The sequence below is a fragment of the Aotus nancymaae genome, unplaced genomic scaffold (assembly GCF_030222135.1).
Source record: "Aotus nancymaae isolate 86718 unplaced genomic scaffold, 86718_ANA_hifiasm-v0.15.2.pri h1tg000062l, whole genome shotgun sequence".
Taxonomy (NCBI): Eukaryota; Metazoa; Chordata; class Mammalia; order Primates; family Aotidae; genus Aotus; species Aotus nancymaae.
In genome coordinates this window covers 38525397-38540322 of record NW_026988476.1, presented here as the reverse complement: position 1 = coordinate 38540322, position 14926 = coordinate 38525397, and the positions used below count along the sequence as shown (strand labels likewise).

The 14926-nt window shown below is 34.3% G+C and overlaps 1 protein-coding gene across 5 annotated transcripts in view; it reads left to right on the top strand.

Moving 5' to 3' along the window:
• Nucleotides 1-14418, top strand: part of LOC105709990 (COP9 signalosome complex subunit 2) — a 425050-nt gene extending 410632 nt beyond the window's left edge. For 3 of the 5 annotated variants that reach the window (XM_012442168.2, XM_064365646.1, XM_012442172.2), the window contains 9 exons: nucleotides 2043-2153; nucleotides 2275-2352; nucleotides 5520-5694; nucleotides 5926-6104; nucleotides 6224-6276; nucleotides 9407-9504; nucleotides 10631-10713; nucleotides 13131-13189; nucleotides 13802-14418. In XM_012442168.2, coding sequence (XP_012297591.2) covers nucleotides 2043-2153; nucleotides 2275-2352; nucleotides 5520-5694; nucleotides 5926-6104; nucleotides 6224-6276; nucleotides 9407-9504; nucleotides 10631-10713; nucleotides 13131-13189; nucleotides 13802-13946 — 981 coding nt within the window. In that variant the 3' untranslated portion in view covers nucleotides 13947-14418. Of the gene's footprint in view, nucleotides 1-2042; nucleotides 2154-2274; nucleotides 2353-5519; nucleotides 5695-5925; nucleotides 6105-6223; nucleotides 6277-8464; nucleotides 9083-9406; nucleotides 9505-10630; nucleotides 10714-13130; nucleotides 13190-13801 lie in introns of those variants that run through there. The other 2 variants (XM_012442169.2, XM_012442171.3) reach the window with 2 other exon arrangements.
• Nucleotides 14419-14926: the final 508 nt, after the last annotated feature.

The window sequence follows — 14926 nt, the reverse complement described above, 5'->3', positions numbered from 1 at the left end:
TGTTAAATAAAGTGAATCACAGGTTATTTGTGGGGATTTGATTATATTAAAATCTTTGAGAAGTGCCTGTGCTCTTATCAGTTAGTGTTTGTCATTACTCAACAGGTGCTCAGTAAATGCTTCTGCAAAGGGTGGGTGGATAATGAAAGAAGAGCTACTGATGAAAGAAACTAAAGAGGGTATTGGGAGTGATAGTGCTTTCATTATGAGTCTGGATTTTGGCTGTTAAGCAAACCAGTGATTTTATTATTATTTTTTTTTTGCTAAGATAATTTTTAATTGGATAATTTGTTCTTATCCTTGTAAGCAGCATAGTCCCCAGTTTTAGTTTTTGGTCTTCTTACTCTGATATTTTAGCACAAGATAAAGTCTCTATGTCATTTAGTATTTCTTAAAATATTTGATACTTTTTGTACTCATAATAAAAGAATGTTCAGGTCAGAATCAGCCTCATTTAATGTCTTTGCTACTAGATGTCATTTTTTTCAGGCAGTTTCTACTCTTTAAATTTTATGTAATACGAATAGAGGAAGGTAAACTTACATGTTTTGTTAGATTATTAACACTTATTGACACAAATTCTAGAGTTATATATCATGGAGCTTTCCTTAAGTTGGAAAACGTTTACCAACTCTTAAAAACAAATGTCATCAAAACATATTTGGTACACTGTTATTAAATGTTATGTCAGTAATTGGAGCAGGGAGAGGGAATCAAGTGATTTTGAAACTTCAAGACTACATGCTCTCTGTGCTGTTATATGTAAGGTTTTTGGTTTTTGAAAGTAACAACAGATATTGAGTGGGTGGCACTCTGTTCTATTCAATATGCCATCAGTAGTCATGAATAAATAAGCAGTGTTTTCTGAAAATGTGGAATTTTCCTCCTCTTACAGTCCTCTTCTTGATCCTGTTAAGTAGAGAATTAGATATTCAAACAAAAGCAAAGCCAGAAGCAGGGGGAAGAGTGTGGGCAAGGGAACTTATCAAGATGTAAAACAAATAATGATTTCTGTGAAAAAAATGCCACACAGATTGGTGAATTGGTGGTAATTAGACATAGCTAAAATTTTACTAGACTTTTCTCTCCCCCCACCTCCACGGTTTCCCAGTGACTTAAAAGCTGTGCAGTTGAGTTAACTTAGTCACATTTATAGAAGAATTTTGAGAGAAGGAGCTTATTATTTGTTTTTTCATGTTTCTTCACCAGCATGCTTAGTGTTTGCCACGTTATAGGCTCCAAATAAGAGTTGAGTGAGTAAGATACACACTGTTAGTAACAGTACAACTAATTCTATGTACATGTCATTTACTGCTATTAATATGAAATGAGTGGCTGATCTGAGTGGAGTGGTGTTTTCAGCTAATTGATCACAACCAGTTACAGATTACTTTGTTCCTTCTCCACTCCCACTGCTTCACTTGACTAGCTTTTTAAAAAGTAAAATACGGGCCGGGCGCGGTGGTTCATGCCTGTAATCCCAGCACTTTGGGAGGCCAAGGCGGGTGGATCACGAGGTCAAGAGATCGAGACCATCCTGGTCAACATGGTGAAACCCAGTCTCTACTAAAAATACAAAAAATTAGCTGGGCGTGGTGGCGCGTGCCTGTAATCTCAGCTACTCAGGAGGCTGAGGCAGGAAAAATTGCCTGAACCCAGGAGGCGGAGGTTGCGGTGAGCCGAGATCGCGCCATTGCACTCCAGCCTGGGTAACGAGCGAAACTCCGTCTCAAAAAAAAAAAAAAAAAAGTAAAATACAGAATGAATTATTAGATTGGGAAGGACAAACTTTTACTGTTATAGCATGAGAACTTACAGCAGTATGTTTATATGGGGAAATATTTTATGGGTTTTATAAAACAATAGATCATAACACTTATGAATTTGGTCTGTGTTTTGCTTCAGTTAATTTTTTGGACTGTACAAGACATTCAGTAAGATACAAATAGTGTATCTTATATGTATTAAAGTTCAAAGATGCACTTTTAGTTTGTTCAAATTAACTTTATTAACAGGTACAAATTTGCTGTTTACAATTATAGAATTCTGATTTTTTATGTCAGATGGATTTACTGCAGGAATTCTATGAAACAACTCTGGAAGCTTTGAAAGATGCTAAGAATGATAGACTGTGGTTTAAGACAAACACAAAGGTAACAATTATAATTACTTACTCTTTTCTTTTGAAAAGTGGGTGGGTGTTCTTAATAAAGCCTCCTAAAGATATACATCTTCTGTTGAAATCTTGATTTTAATAAGTTTGCTTTTTTGCAGCTTGGAAAATTATATTTAGAACGAGAGGAGTATGGAAAGCTTCAAAAAATTTTACGCCAGTTACATCAGTCCTGCCAGGTAGCTTTCCCTTATTTTTTTCTCAATATTTCTTCATAACAAAAAAAGTATAAGCAATAATTAATAATCATATTCAAAATACTGTTTAGGAATGTTTTTTGTTTAAGCATTACCCCAAAAATAAAATTTAGAAAATAAGTTATAAAAAGTATTTTTTTTTTTTTTTTTTTTTTTTACTTGAGACAGCGTCCGGCTCTGTTATCCAGGCTGGGGAGTGGAGTGGTGTGATCTTGGCTCACTGCAACTTCTGCCTCATGGGCTGAAGCTGTTTTCCCACCTCAGCCTCCTGAGTAGCTGGAACTACAGGCGCACACCACCATGCCCAGTTAATTTTTTGTGTTTTTTTTTTTTGTAGAGGTGGGGTTTTGCCATGTTATCCAGGCTGGTCTTGAATGCCTGAACTCTGGCAGTCTACCCGCCTCGGCCTCCCAGAGTGCTGATATTACAGGTGTGAGCCACCATGCCCAGCCCCTCAGTCTTTATTCTTTGTGTAATGAGGTATCAGTATCAATAAACAAATAGCCTGTTGTGATACTTACTACAAGGAAGCCGTAATACTTAGTTATATACTCTATGAAAATTGAATAAGGATATTATAAATATGTAATAAAGATATTTTTATATTTCAATTTATATGAACCCTAGCAGCACTGTCCAACAGGACTTTTTAAGTGATACTGAGAATTTTCTGTATCTGTTTTCCAATATGGTAGCACCAGCTATGTGTAGCTATCAAGCATTTGAAGTATGGCTAGTGTGACAGAGGTACTGAGTTCTTTGTTTTCTGTAATTAATTTATATTTGAAAAGCCATATGGTTAGAACAGAGTAGCTCTTTAACTTTTTAACCAGGCTTTCATTTTATATTCCCTTTTTTGTCTTAACCAAATACATCATTTAATACTAGGTTAAATTTAATGTGGAAATACTGCTTTAAATTTTTTTTTTTTTTTTTTTTTTGAGACAGAGCCTTGCTCTGTCATCCAGGCTGGAGTGCAGTGGCATGATCTTGGCTTACTGCAGCCTCCGACTCCCAGGTTCAAGCAATTCTCCTGCCTCAGCCTCCTGAGTAGCTGGGAATACAGGCGCTTGCCATCATGCCTGGTTAATTTTTGTATTTTTAGTAAAGACAGGGTTTCACCTTGTTGGTTAGGCTGGTCCCAAACTCTTGACCTCGTGATCCACCTACCTCGGCCTTCCAAAGTGCTGGGATTACAGACCTGAGTCACGGTGCCTGGCCATTAAATATTTTTAAACTCTTCCAATGCCATGTACTATTTTTTTTTCAGCCCCACACACCCCCAACCATGAGGTATTATTTTAATGATATATGTGTCATTTCTGTGAATAGGAGGAATGATAAGGAAATTGTTCTGAATGAATCATCTACAGATATTTAATAGTTTTGTTTTATAAAGCAGATTAGTCACTTAGGAATTATTTCTTGCCTGCACATTGTTAGGATGCTTTAGTCTGATTCATAACCAACTGGAGGTTCAGTTCCCTATGAAATGGAAATGCTGGAGAAGCTATCTCTGAATGATGGAGGGTCTTTCAGTATGTTTGTATATAAGGAATTTGAGAAAACCCCTTGAAGAAGTTTTGCTTTAAGAACCTAAGAAAAATGCTATCTGAATGGGAAATAGCATTATATTACTTAGTACTTTGATATAAGTATGTTCAGGGAGAGATGCAGTATACTCTAGATATACAAATTGTTTGTATATTGTATGTTTTACTCTGGTTATGGTTCATTAGTGAGTAATTAAACAATTTTAAGTTTAAAGACCCAATAAATGATACATTTTTGCTTAGTACATGTCAGTGTTAGATATTTATGAATATCTTACTGTTGATCATATGCTATTTTTCATGGCCTACCTTTCATGGTCTGTTGGTCAGCTTTAAAGTCATGCTCAAATGTCAGCATCTTTTTGTGATTCCTGTGATATCCTCAAGGAAAATTAGTCCCATTCTATTTCATTCTCCTAGGCACTTGGTTTGTGCTTCAGCTAGAGTCATCATTTATATTGTAATTTATCTACTGACAGATTAATCTTCTACTAGAGTGTGAACTTTTGAGACCAAGAACCTCCGCTTTTTTAACTTTGTATTTCACCACATTAGACCTGCCTGGCATGTGGAAGGCACTTAATAAGGGCTTTTTAATTGAATAAGTGGTTCGAAAGCAGTTGTGAAGATTTGGGGAAGACAATAATAAATCTCCTACATAAAAACATAAACATTTAAACATTTCATACATACTTAGTCCTCCTAACCCTTATCCACAATTTGCTTTCTTCAGTTTCAGTTACCTGTGGTCAACTGAAGTCTGAAAATAAGATATTTTCAGAGAGAAAAAGATCACATTCATATAACTTATATTATAGTATATTGTTATGTGTTCTATTTTATAATCAGTTATTGTTAATTTCTTACTGTACCTGATTTATAAATTATACTTTATCACAGGTATGTATATACAGTAAGTTTTCACTTAAGATTGTTAATAGGTTCTTAGAAACTGACTTAACATTGCTTTGTTCAAGACCATTTTGTTATAACATTGATGAGGGGGAAAATGATTTCCTTGTACATTGTTTCGCTTAAGGTCATGGTTTCCAAGAACCTATCAACAATGTTAAATGTGGACTTACCATGTAGGAAAAAACATAGTACTGTACTTAGTTTCAGGCATCCACTGGAGCACTACACACTGGGGTCTGTTGGGGGGAAATAGGGGAGGGATGGCGGCGGGGTGGGGAGTTGGGGAGAGATAGCATGGGGAGAAATGCCAGATATAGGTGAAGGGGAGGAAGGTAGCAAATCACACTGCCACGTATGCACATATGCAACAATCTTGCATGTTCTTCACATGTACCCCAAAACCTAAAATGCAATAAAAAAAAAAAAATCCTATGGATAAGGAAGGACTGCTGTACAAAAAAACCTTTAGCTATTTTTTCCTTATAACTAAAAAGTAGAAAGAATGTGTTAGTTTCTTTTTGGCCATTATAGGTGGCATTCTAGTACTCTAGCTCCCAATTTAAATTTGTATTGCATTTTCACATAGAAATAGTATTATAAATATAAGATTTCCAGGCTAATGCAAGTAAGAATTACTGTCTGACTTCTATCTTGTCTAAAGTTAAGTATTTGCTTTCCTAGACTGATGATGGAGAAGATGATCTGAAAAAGGGTACACAGTTATTAGAAATATATGCTTTGGAAATTCAAATGTACACAGCACAGAAAAATAACAAAAAACTTAAAGCACTCTATGAACAGTCACTTCACATCAAGTCTGCCATCCCTCATCCACTGATCATGGGAGTTATCAGAGGCAAGTTTGGTTTGGAGAGGGTGGGCAGTTACGTGGGGAGATATCAAAGTGTTTAATTAAACTCTGGCTTTTTAGAACTTCAGTATATACCTTTGTGCCAGTACTATTCAAGTTTTAGAATTTAAAAACTGAAGGTCACTGATACAATTTTCATTTGGCCTTTATGAGATGGTCAGTCTTGTTATTACAGAAGTAAAAATATCTTATTTTCTCATGTCTTTTTCTTCACAGAATGTGGTGGTAAAATGCACTTGAGAGAAGGTGAATTTGAAAAGGCACACACTGATTTTTTTGAAGCCTTCAAGAATTATGATGAATCTGGAAGTCCAAGAAGAACTACTTGCTTAAAATATTTGGTCTTAGCAAATATGCTTATGAAATCAGGAATAAATCCATTTGACTCACAGGAGGTACGTGTGTTTTACTTGTTATTTTCTCTTATTAGCTATCTGGAAATAAATGTTACTTCTTTTTAAATATTATTTCTTTGTACATATACATAGTTAATTTTTTTCTTTACTCTGTTTAGGCCAAGCCGTACAAAAATGATCCAGAAATTTTAGCAATGACGAATTTAGTAAGGTAAGATTTTATATTTCAGTTAAGGTAAATTTAAGGTAAATTTCCTTGAAGCAGTTCTAAAAGGAGCAAGAGATAAAACTTTTCATAACTCAGTTAATATTCATCATTTGCCTTTTTGTATTTTCTTACAAAAGTTTGTAGAATTTTTATCTTCTGAAGTTACTGTGCTATTTTCTGTAGCCACAAGATTTTATAAAATATCCACTGCTTAGTTTTCCTATTATCTGTGTGTGTGTGTGTGTGTGTGTGTGTGTGTGTGTGTGTGTGTGTGTGTCTGTCTGTCTGCACATGCACCTGCTGTCTTTCAGTTGGCGGTGGGGGGTGTGTGTATGTCTATATGTCTGCGCAGACACCTGCTGTCTTTAAGTGGAAAACTGATTGTGGATGTCTTAAAACATTATTTCACAATGATACAGCCTATACCTCTCTTAATCCAAAATGAAACTATGGACTAGTCCAAGATGAGTCAATTTTCAGTAAGACAAGATGGCATAAACATATTTCTTTACTTATGTATTTTCTCAATGACAAGATGAAAGTATTTTTTAAAATGTTTACAATGGACAATTTTCTGAAGTGGAGTGTGGGGTGACAGAGGGTTGTACTGGTAGGAAACCCAAGATTTATTGAATGATTCTGTGGAGAACACTGAAGAACCTACCATAGTCGATTAATATTAAACAAAATTATGGAAGATACGACGAAACAAAAAGTCTAGAAGAAAAGGCCCGTTTTTGCAAAAGGAATAGTGAGTAAGAGAAACTTTCCTCCAGCCTAGAATAAATGGAGCCCTGGGTTTTTGTGGGCTTTATTCATTAAAAAAGTGTAAGAAACTTAGTAAGTTTCTTTAAGTCTTTTATTTTAGGTTGTACAGCTGAGTTTTACGAAGGCTGGGCAAATGTAGTTACGGACATAAGGCAGGACTTTTTTTCGCAGATATGTGTAAATAATTTAGGTGACCAGAAGTTCTATTTATAGTACTTTTTCATTTAACAAAAAATGCTATTAGACTGCAAATTATGGGTCACCTACATATAAATTGTCACCAAGTATAAATTGTATATACTTGGGGAAAATAGCTTATTTCATGATACTGAAGTTCCTGTGTTAAATGTCCTCATTTAATTTTTTTTTTTTTTTTTTTTTTGAGACAGTTTCACTCTTGTCGCCTAGGCTGGAATGCAGTGGCACGATCTCGGCTCACTGCAACCTCCGCCTCCCAGGTTCAAGCAATTTTCCTGCCTCAGTCTCCCTAGTAGCTGAGATTATTAGTCACCACGCCTGGCTAATTTTTTGTAGTTTCAGTAGAGGTGGCGTTTCACCATGTTGGCCAGACTAGCCTCAAACTCCTGACCTCAGGTAATTGACCCGCCTCAGCCTCCCAAAGTGGTGGGATTACAGGCGTGAGCCATCATGCCTGGCCTCATTTAATTTTTTTTTTTTTTAAGGAAACCTTAATTTTGGCTGTAAAAAAAAAAAAAAGTTTTTTTTTTTTAGGGGGACTAAGAACGGTTGGGAATTAAGAACCTGAATTACCACATTAAATCAGTTTTATTGTTTACTTTTTTATTTTGTTTGTTGAAATAGATTGCTTTTAATTATTAAAGGAAACTTCATCTTTATTTCAAATAGTTTATTTCATCCACATTTGGCCACATTAAGAACTGGTTTAGTTAGAGATTAACTTTATAATACTTTTAAAAAATTGTTAGTAATGTTAAATTGCTAAGCAGCAGTTTACACTTTAACTCTTAGAAATATTGAGGAAAAACTTTACCCTAGCCAGTTTATTTTATATAAATTAAATTGGCTAAGTACATTAAAATTGGTTAAAGGACTGATTTATCAGAGCTTTATCTGACCTATATCAGAATATATAATGGTTTTTACATATTTATTATATCCAACTACTCCAGTGAAGCCACTGTATTGGAACTCAACATTTATTTTAATGGTAAATTTTGACCCACTTGATGTGACCCATGGTATCCCAAACATAAGACGTTTTTTTAAAAACCCCACTTAAGAAATGGAATAATGTCTCATAGTTAAAATACATATGTCTATAAACATAAAATAAATGTTTGTGCAAATGTTATCAATGCTTGAATATGTCCTCCTATAGTATATTACAGCAATGTATTTGGGATAGATAAGAAAGTAATGCTTCCTAATTTTATCTTCCTAGTCAGTTGCCAGGAGACTAGAGGAAAATAATTCCTGTTGAAGCACTTGAATCACCTGCCCCTAACATGAAGTTACATTGGGACCCAACAGATGGAAGCACAGCAGAGGGCGTGCAGAATGGCTGATGATATGTGTTACATATAAAGCAGACAGTGGTGCCATATCCAGAAGGTTGGATTCTTCCTTCTCAGCACCTTTAGCAATCCCCATAGAGCTTTACAGAATTATTTCAAGAGGAGAGACTAGATACCTCTGAGAATTGGGAACATAAATCAGCCTTTGGCCTTCTGCAATAGGGGATTCCATCACTCTTGACTTTGTGTGTATACCCACTTGGCACTAATGATTTGCCACTGATGTCTCTGCTTTATAGCTCAGTGGGACTTTAAGGTTGGAGAGATTTGAGAAATGTTCATTTTGAAAAGTTTTGACAGTTGCTGGTAGCTTTCTAGAAGATAAAAATTAGGAAGCTGCATTTTCTGGATAACGTACAAAGAGTATATACTTTATTTGAAAGACAGGACCACACCCCTTCATGTAGTAGTATAAATGAAACCTGGTTCCTTTCATTATGAACCATTAGGGATTAAATGCACAATTTCATTTGAAAACATCAAGCATTAAACAGTTGTTAAATGTTTTATTGCCAACTTTTAACAAAGTAAGATACTGAGATGATTTCGATTAACTATGTATAAATATAGTATATAATCCCAAAAGAAGATTTTTTTTTAATCTTTCTTTTAAAAAAACAAAAGTGTGAAAAGGCAATTTACATTTTTTGGCAGAAGGATGTGTGTGTTTAACTCTGATTTCCATGACAGAAAGTATATTATTTAGATTTCTGCATATGAAAATTGAGAAACATTCTTCAGATTATCTGATTTAGTACATAACTTCTTCATGTTTGACATAATATACTCTTTTTGTTTAATTCTGTTAGTGCCTATCAGAATAATGACATCACTGAATTTGAAAAGATTCTAAAAACAAACCACAGCAACATCATGGATGATCCTTTCATAAGAGAACACATTGAAGGTATGTTCTTTCTGCCAACTGGATTCTATTATTTTCTTTGCCACTGTCAAACAAATGCTTCTTAATGAAGCTGCTTGGCACTAAGCTGTTTTTCTTCTGTCTATTGCAAAGTATAGATATGTTTCTAAATGCTGTCATGGAATAGGATATTCCTTAAAATTATAAAGCAGTTTTAAAGAAATTATTTGCCAATTTAATATTAATAAAGTCAAGTTTGTATATAATGTCCATTTTGTTTAAGGTAACTGTCCCTTTTTAAAAAATTCTAGTATATATGCTGTTGCATGTTTATTATTGATGCTTAGATTCAAAGTTAATATTTAGAGTTTGTTTTTGACAAAAAACAAAATCTCCTGCTATATAGATAATGCTAAGATGTACATTGGGAAGGTGTTCATGTCAGTAAGTGAATTGAGATTTTTAGAAAGTTATGTTGAATTACCAAAGACAACAATCATACCTTTGTTCTGGGACCTCTTTTATAGCTCCAATGTTCTCACCTATTATGGAGCTATTTGAAAGTTTTTAAATGACCATTTGTAACTAAATTTCAGATACATCAGAAGTAATGTTCTGTTATTCCCCATCTTCCTTTCTCTTAATCAGTAGACATTAAAGAAGTTGTTACATGAACCTGCAATGGTACTGTATTTTATAGATATAGAAAAATGTAGACTCTTTTTACATGAATTTCAATCTGGTTTTAAAAATTTTTAAAAACTATTAAATATGACAGAACTGGAGTAAATTGTAAAAGCATTATATAAAATACAGTACTGTAGGCTTTGAGAGAGTTTAAAACAAGGAACTTGGCTGGCTGGTATAAATCACCTTAAAAGTTGTTAACTGATGAGGAAATGATAAGTAGTATAATATTGAGAAGGCAAGATAATATTTTAGTAGAGTTTCAGCATAAACAAAATCAAGGAGGTGGGAACAGGAAATTATAGGATAGGTAGCACCTGCTCATACTGTGCATGTATTAACCCAAATATTTTAAAATACAAACACTTTAAGTCCTTGCCAAGCAGGAAGATGTATATTGAGAAGATGATTTGGAGTACATAATGATTCATAAAGATATCATACAAACTGTTAAATGTTATTTTAATTTTTTGTCTTTCAGAGCTTTTGCGAAACATCAGAACACAAGTGCTTATAAAATTAATTAAGCCTTACACAAGAATACATATTCCTTTTATTTCTAAGGTACTTATTTTCATGAATTTTAATGATGTTTATAATTTATAGTTATAAATGCAGTATACCAATTTTGCATTTAACAGTCACTAACTTGGTAACATTTTGTTATAATAAATGCATTTTTTAAATTAAACGTAACTTAAGGGCTTTACTTACTTTATTTTATTTTTCATTTTTTAAGAGACTGGGTCTTGCTGTGTAGCCTAGGCTGGAGTACAGTGGCTATTCACAGGCACAGTTGTGGCACACTATAATCTTGAACTCTGACCTCAGGCAATCCTCCTACCTCTGTCTCCTGAGTAGCTGGGACTGGACTTTACTTTTAATATGAATTTTTCTATTTTCTTGGCATAAATTGAGTTAACAGAAAAGAACCTTAACATTATAACAAAGAAATTGGTAATCACTAAATTTCTTTTTAAAGATTCAGAGAATCTCAGAGAAACTTACAGGGGAGAGTAGTGGTTAAAATATATAATTGATGAAGGGTCAACTTTTTTTTTTTTTTTGCCTTTTTGTTTTTAATTGTTATTATACTTTAAGTTCTAGGGTACATGTGCAGAACATGCAGGTTCATTAGGTATACACATGCCATGGTGGTTTGCTGCATCCATCACACCCCATCATCTACATTAGGTATTTCTCCTATTGCTATCCCTCCCCATCCCCTGACCTCCTGCTGTCTCTCCCCTAGCCTCCTCACCCCCCAACAGGACCCCATGTGTGATGTTTCCCTCTCTGTGTCCATGTGTTCTCATTGTTCAACACCCACTGAAGAGTGAGAACATGTGGTGTTTGGTTTTCTGTTCTTGTGTCACTTGGCTGATAATGATGGTTTCCAGCTTTATTCATGTCCCTACGAAGGACATGAACTCATCCTTTTTCATGGCTGCATAGTATTCCATGGTGCATATGTGCCTCATTTTCTTTATCCAGTCTATCATTGATGGGCATTTGGGTCGGTTCCAAGTCTTTGCTATTGTGAACAGTGCCGCAATAAACATACACTTGCCTGTGTCTTTATAAAGGAATGATTTATAATCCTTTAGGTATATACTCAGTAATGAGATTGCTGGGTCAAATGGTATTTCTAGTTCTAGGTCCTTGAGGAACTGCCACACTGTCTTCCACAATAATTGAACTAATTTGCACTCCCACCAACAGTGCAAAAGCATATTTCTCCACATCCTCTCCAGCATCTGTTGTCTCCTGATTTTTTAATGATTGTCGTTCTAACTGGCCTGAGATAGTATCTCAATGTGGTTTTGATTTGCATTTCTCTAATGACCAGTGATAATAAGCTTTTTTTAATATGCTTATTGGCCTCATAGATGTCTTCTTTTGAGAAGTGTCTTTTCATATCCTTTGCCCACTTTTTGATGGGGTTATTTTTTTCTTGTAAATTGTGTAAGTTCTTTGTAGATTCTGGATATTAGCCCTTTGTCAGATGGGTAGATTGCAAAAATTGTTTCCCATTCTGTTGGTTGCCAGTTCACTCTAATGACAGTTTCTTTTGCTGTGCAGAAGCCCTTAAGTTTAATTAGGTGCCCTTTGTCTATTTTGGCTTTTGTTGCCATTGCTTTTGGTGTTTTAGTCATGAAGTCCTTGTCTATGCCTATGTCCTGAATGGTATTGCCTAGGTTTTCTTCTTGGCAATGATGTTAGGTCTTATGTTTAAATCTTGAATCCATCTTGAGTTAATTTTTGTATAAGGTGTGAGGAAGGGATTCAGTTTCAGCTTTCTGCATATGGCTAGCTAGTTTTCCCAACACCATTTATTAAATAGAGAATCCTTTCCCTATTGCTTTTTTTTTGTCAGGTTTGTCAAAGATCAGATGGTTGCAGATGTGTGGTGTTATATTTCAGGCCTCTGTTCTGTTCCATTGGTGTATATCTCTGTTTTGTTACAGTACCATGCTGTTTTGATTACTGTAGCCTTGTAGTATAGTTTGAAGTCAGGTAGCATGATGCCTCCAGCTTTTTTTTTTGCTTAGGATTGTCTTGGCTATGTGGGCTCTTTTTTGGTTCCATATGAAGTTTAAGGTGGTGTTTTCCAGTTCTGTGAAGAAAGTCAATGGTAGCTTGATGGGGATAGCATTGAATCTATAAATTACTTTGGACATGAAGTAATTTATAGATTCTTGATGAATAGATTCATGATGAAGATTTATAGATTCAAGATTCATGATGAAGATCAACTTTAACCACAGTAAAATTGTTGTAGGAATATACTTGTTAAAAAGTTAAGCTTTGTCAGACCTGTGTTCTCCGAGATATTTTGAAGTGATAATGAAATATGTTTAAAAATCTTCTCTTCACTATTTTTCCTTTAAGTGATAGAAATGAATTAAAATTAGAATGATTATGTAAAATCATGAAGTCTTTTAAATATTAATTAGTATATAACAAGTCTTTTGTCCTAGGAATTAAACATAGATGTAGCTGATGTGGAGAGCTTGCTGGTACAGTGCATATTGGATAAGTAAGTACTTTACTATTTTTTATCACAAAACGTTTGGTACCTTAAGTTTTGAATAATAGTGACAAAAGTAGCAGTTGGATTCTTGAGTTTTAATAAAAAGTAACTTTGGGTTATGGTTTTCTCTTGAAAGAGATATATATGTATGTGTGATGGTTTTTGATAAATGAATGAGCATATTAAACACATGATCTCTTAAGAAGTTCTAAATGATTTTTCAGGAGGATTTTTTATTCAGTATATTGCCAAAGAATTATTTAATGAATAGTATTTATGTTTGTTAAGGATAGGGTATGTGGTACATAACATTTTCGAAATTATATCTTCTTAAACAGTACATTGTTTAAAACTTCACAGATGATGTTTGCCTTTGATTAATTGGATAAGTCTATGCCTAGTGGTTCTTTCAGTGAAACTGATGAAAAGTATCTGAAATCTGGTTTCAATCTAGAGTTTGAATAAGACAATGAAGTTAAAACTAATACTGAATTCATTTAATGTAGGCAGCTGCTTTTTTTTTTTGCATTTATTGATACTGTGTTTTATGAAACATTAGTCCAGAAGCTGTGCTTGATGAAAGTCTTTTGTAGACACATCTTATTTATTTATTTCTAGCACTATTCATGGCCGAATTGATCAAGTCAACCAGCTCCTTGAACTGGATCATCAGAAGAGGGGTGGTGCACGATATACTGCACTAGATAAATGGACCAACCAACTAAATTCTCTCAACCAGGCTGTAGTCAGTAAACTGGCTTAACAGAGAACAAGCTTCTACAGACATCCTTAAGGCAACAGTGCAGAGATGTAATCCTTAAAAGAACTGGGAATGGCAAAACTACTGTCGGTTGATGTGTCCTGAAAATTATTGGAGTTATGGCAGAAGTGCTTTTTTGATCAACTGGTTTGTGTTTTGCTGCTGCATTTATCCCAAGAAAAACAGCTTTAATCTCCAGAAGAAAACCAAAATACCATGGGATTTATGCTGTATTGACATCTTGCCCTAAACATACAACATCATAGTAATTCGTCATGGGCAACATGACCAGAGAGAAGATTTTTGTCATGATTTTAAATACACTGACACGCTACTGTTGGTTAAATTTAAACATGTTTTACGTGCAGAAATTCTCTCACAAATAACCTGCAATAACTTGAAATGCATACCCTTTTGAACACTTCCTTTTCTCATGTATAAATTAAAATGTTTGCTGCATTTTGCAAAATGTCAATTCTCCAAAAATGTGTCCGTATATTTCTGTACCTGCAGTGTAGTAAAGGTTTAGACGAAACCCCATAATTACAGTGGCATACTGTCACTTAGGTTTCAAGCAGCAAAATAAACAGTGCAGCTCAGAAATTGTAGTTTGGTTCTTGACGTGTTTTTATTACATTTGGAGTTTTTTGTTTTTTAGTACTTTGAAATTTCAAATTATTTTATCTTCAGTTAATGATTTTAAAAAGCCTGGGGGCAAATAAGTTGGTTATTTGCTTTCAAGTTTTTAAAAGTCGTCTTTATTGATACAGTAAGGAGAACTACTTTCTAACAAAACACTTGCATAGTTATGACAGTGATGCTTTAAAGGAATAAATTTTTTTTTTTAAGAGTGATATTCCTTTTCAAAAGAATACTAACTCTCAGAATGTTCACTTTAAACAAATATGCCAGAACATAGACAGCTAAATGAATGTTAACTCTGCATAGTGATCACGCTGGAAGGTTATTTCCTAATGCCAGCA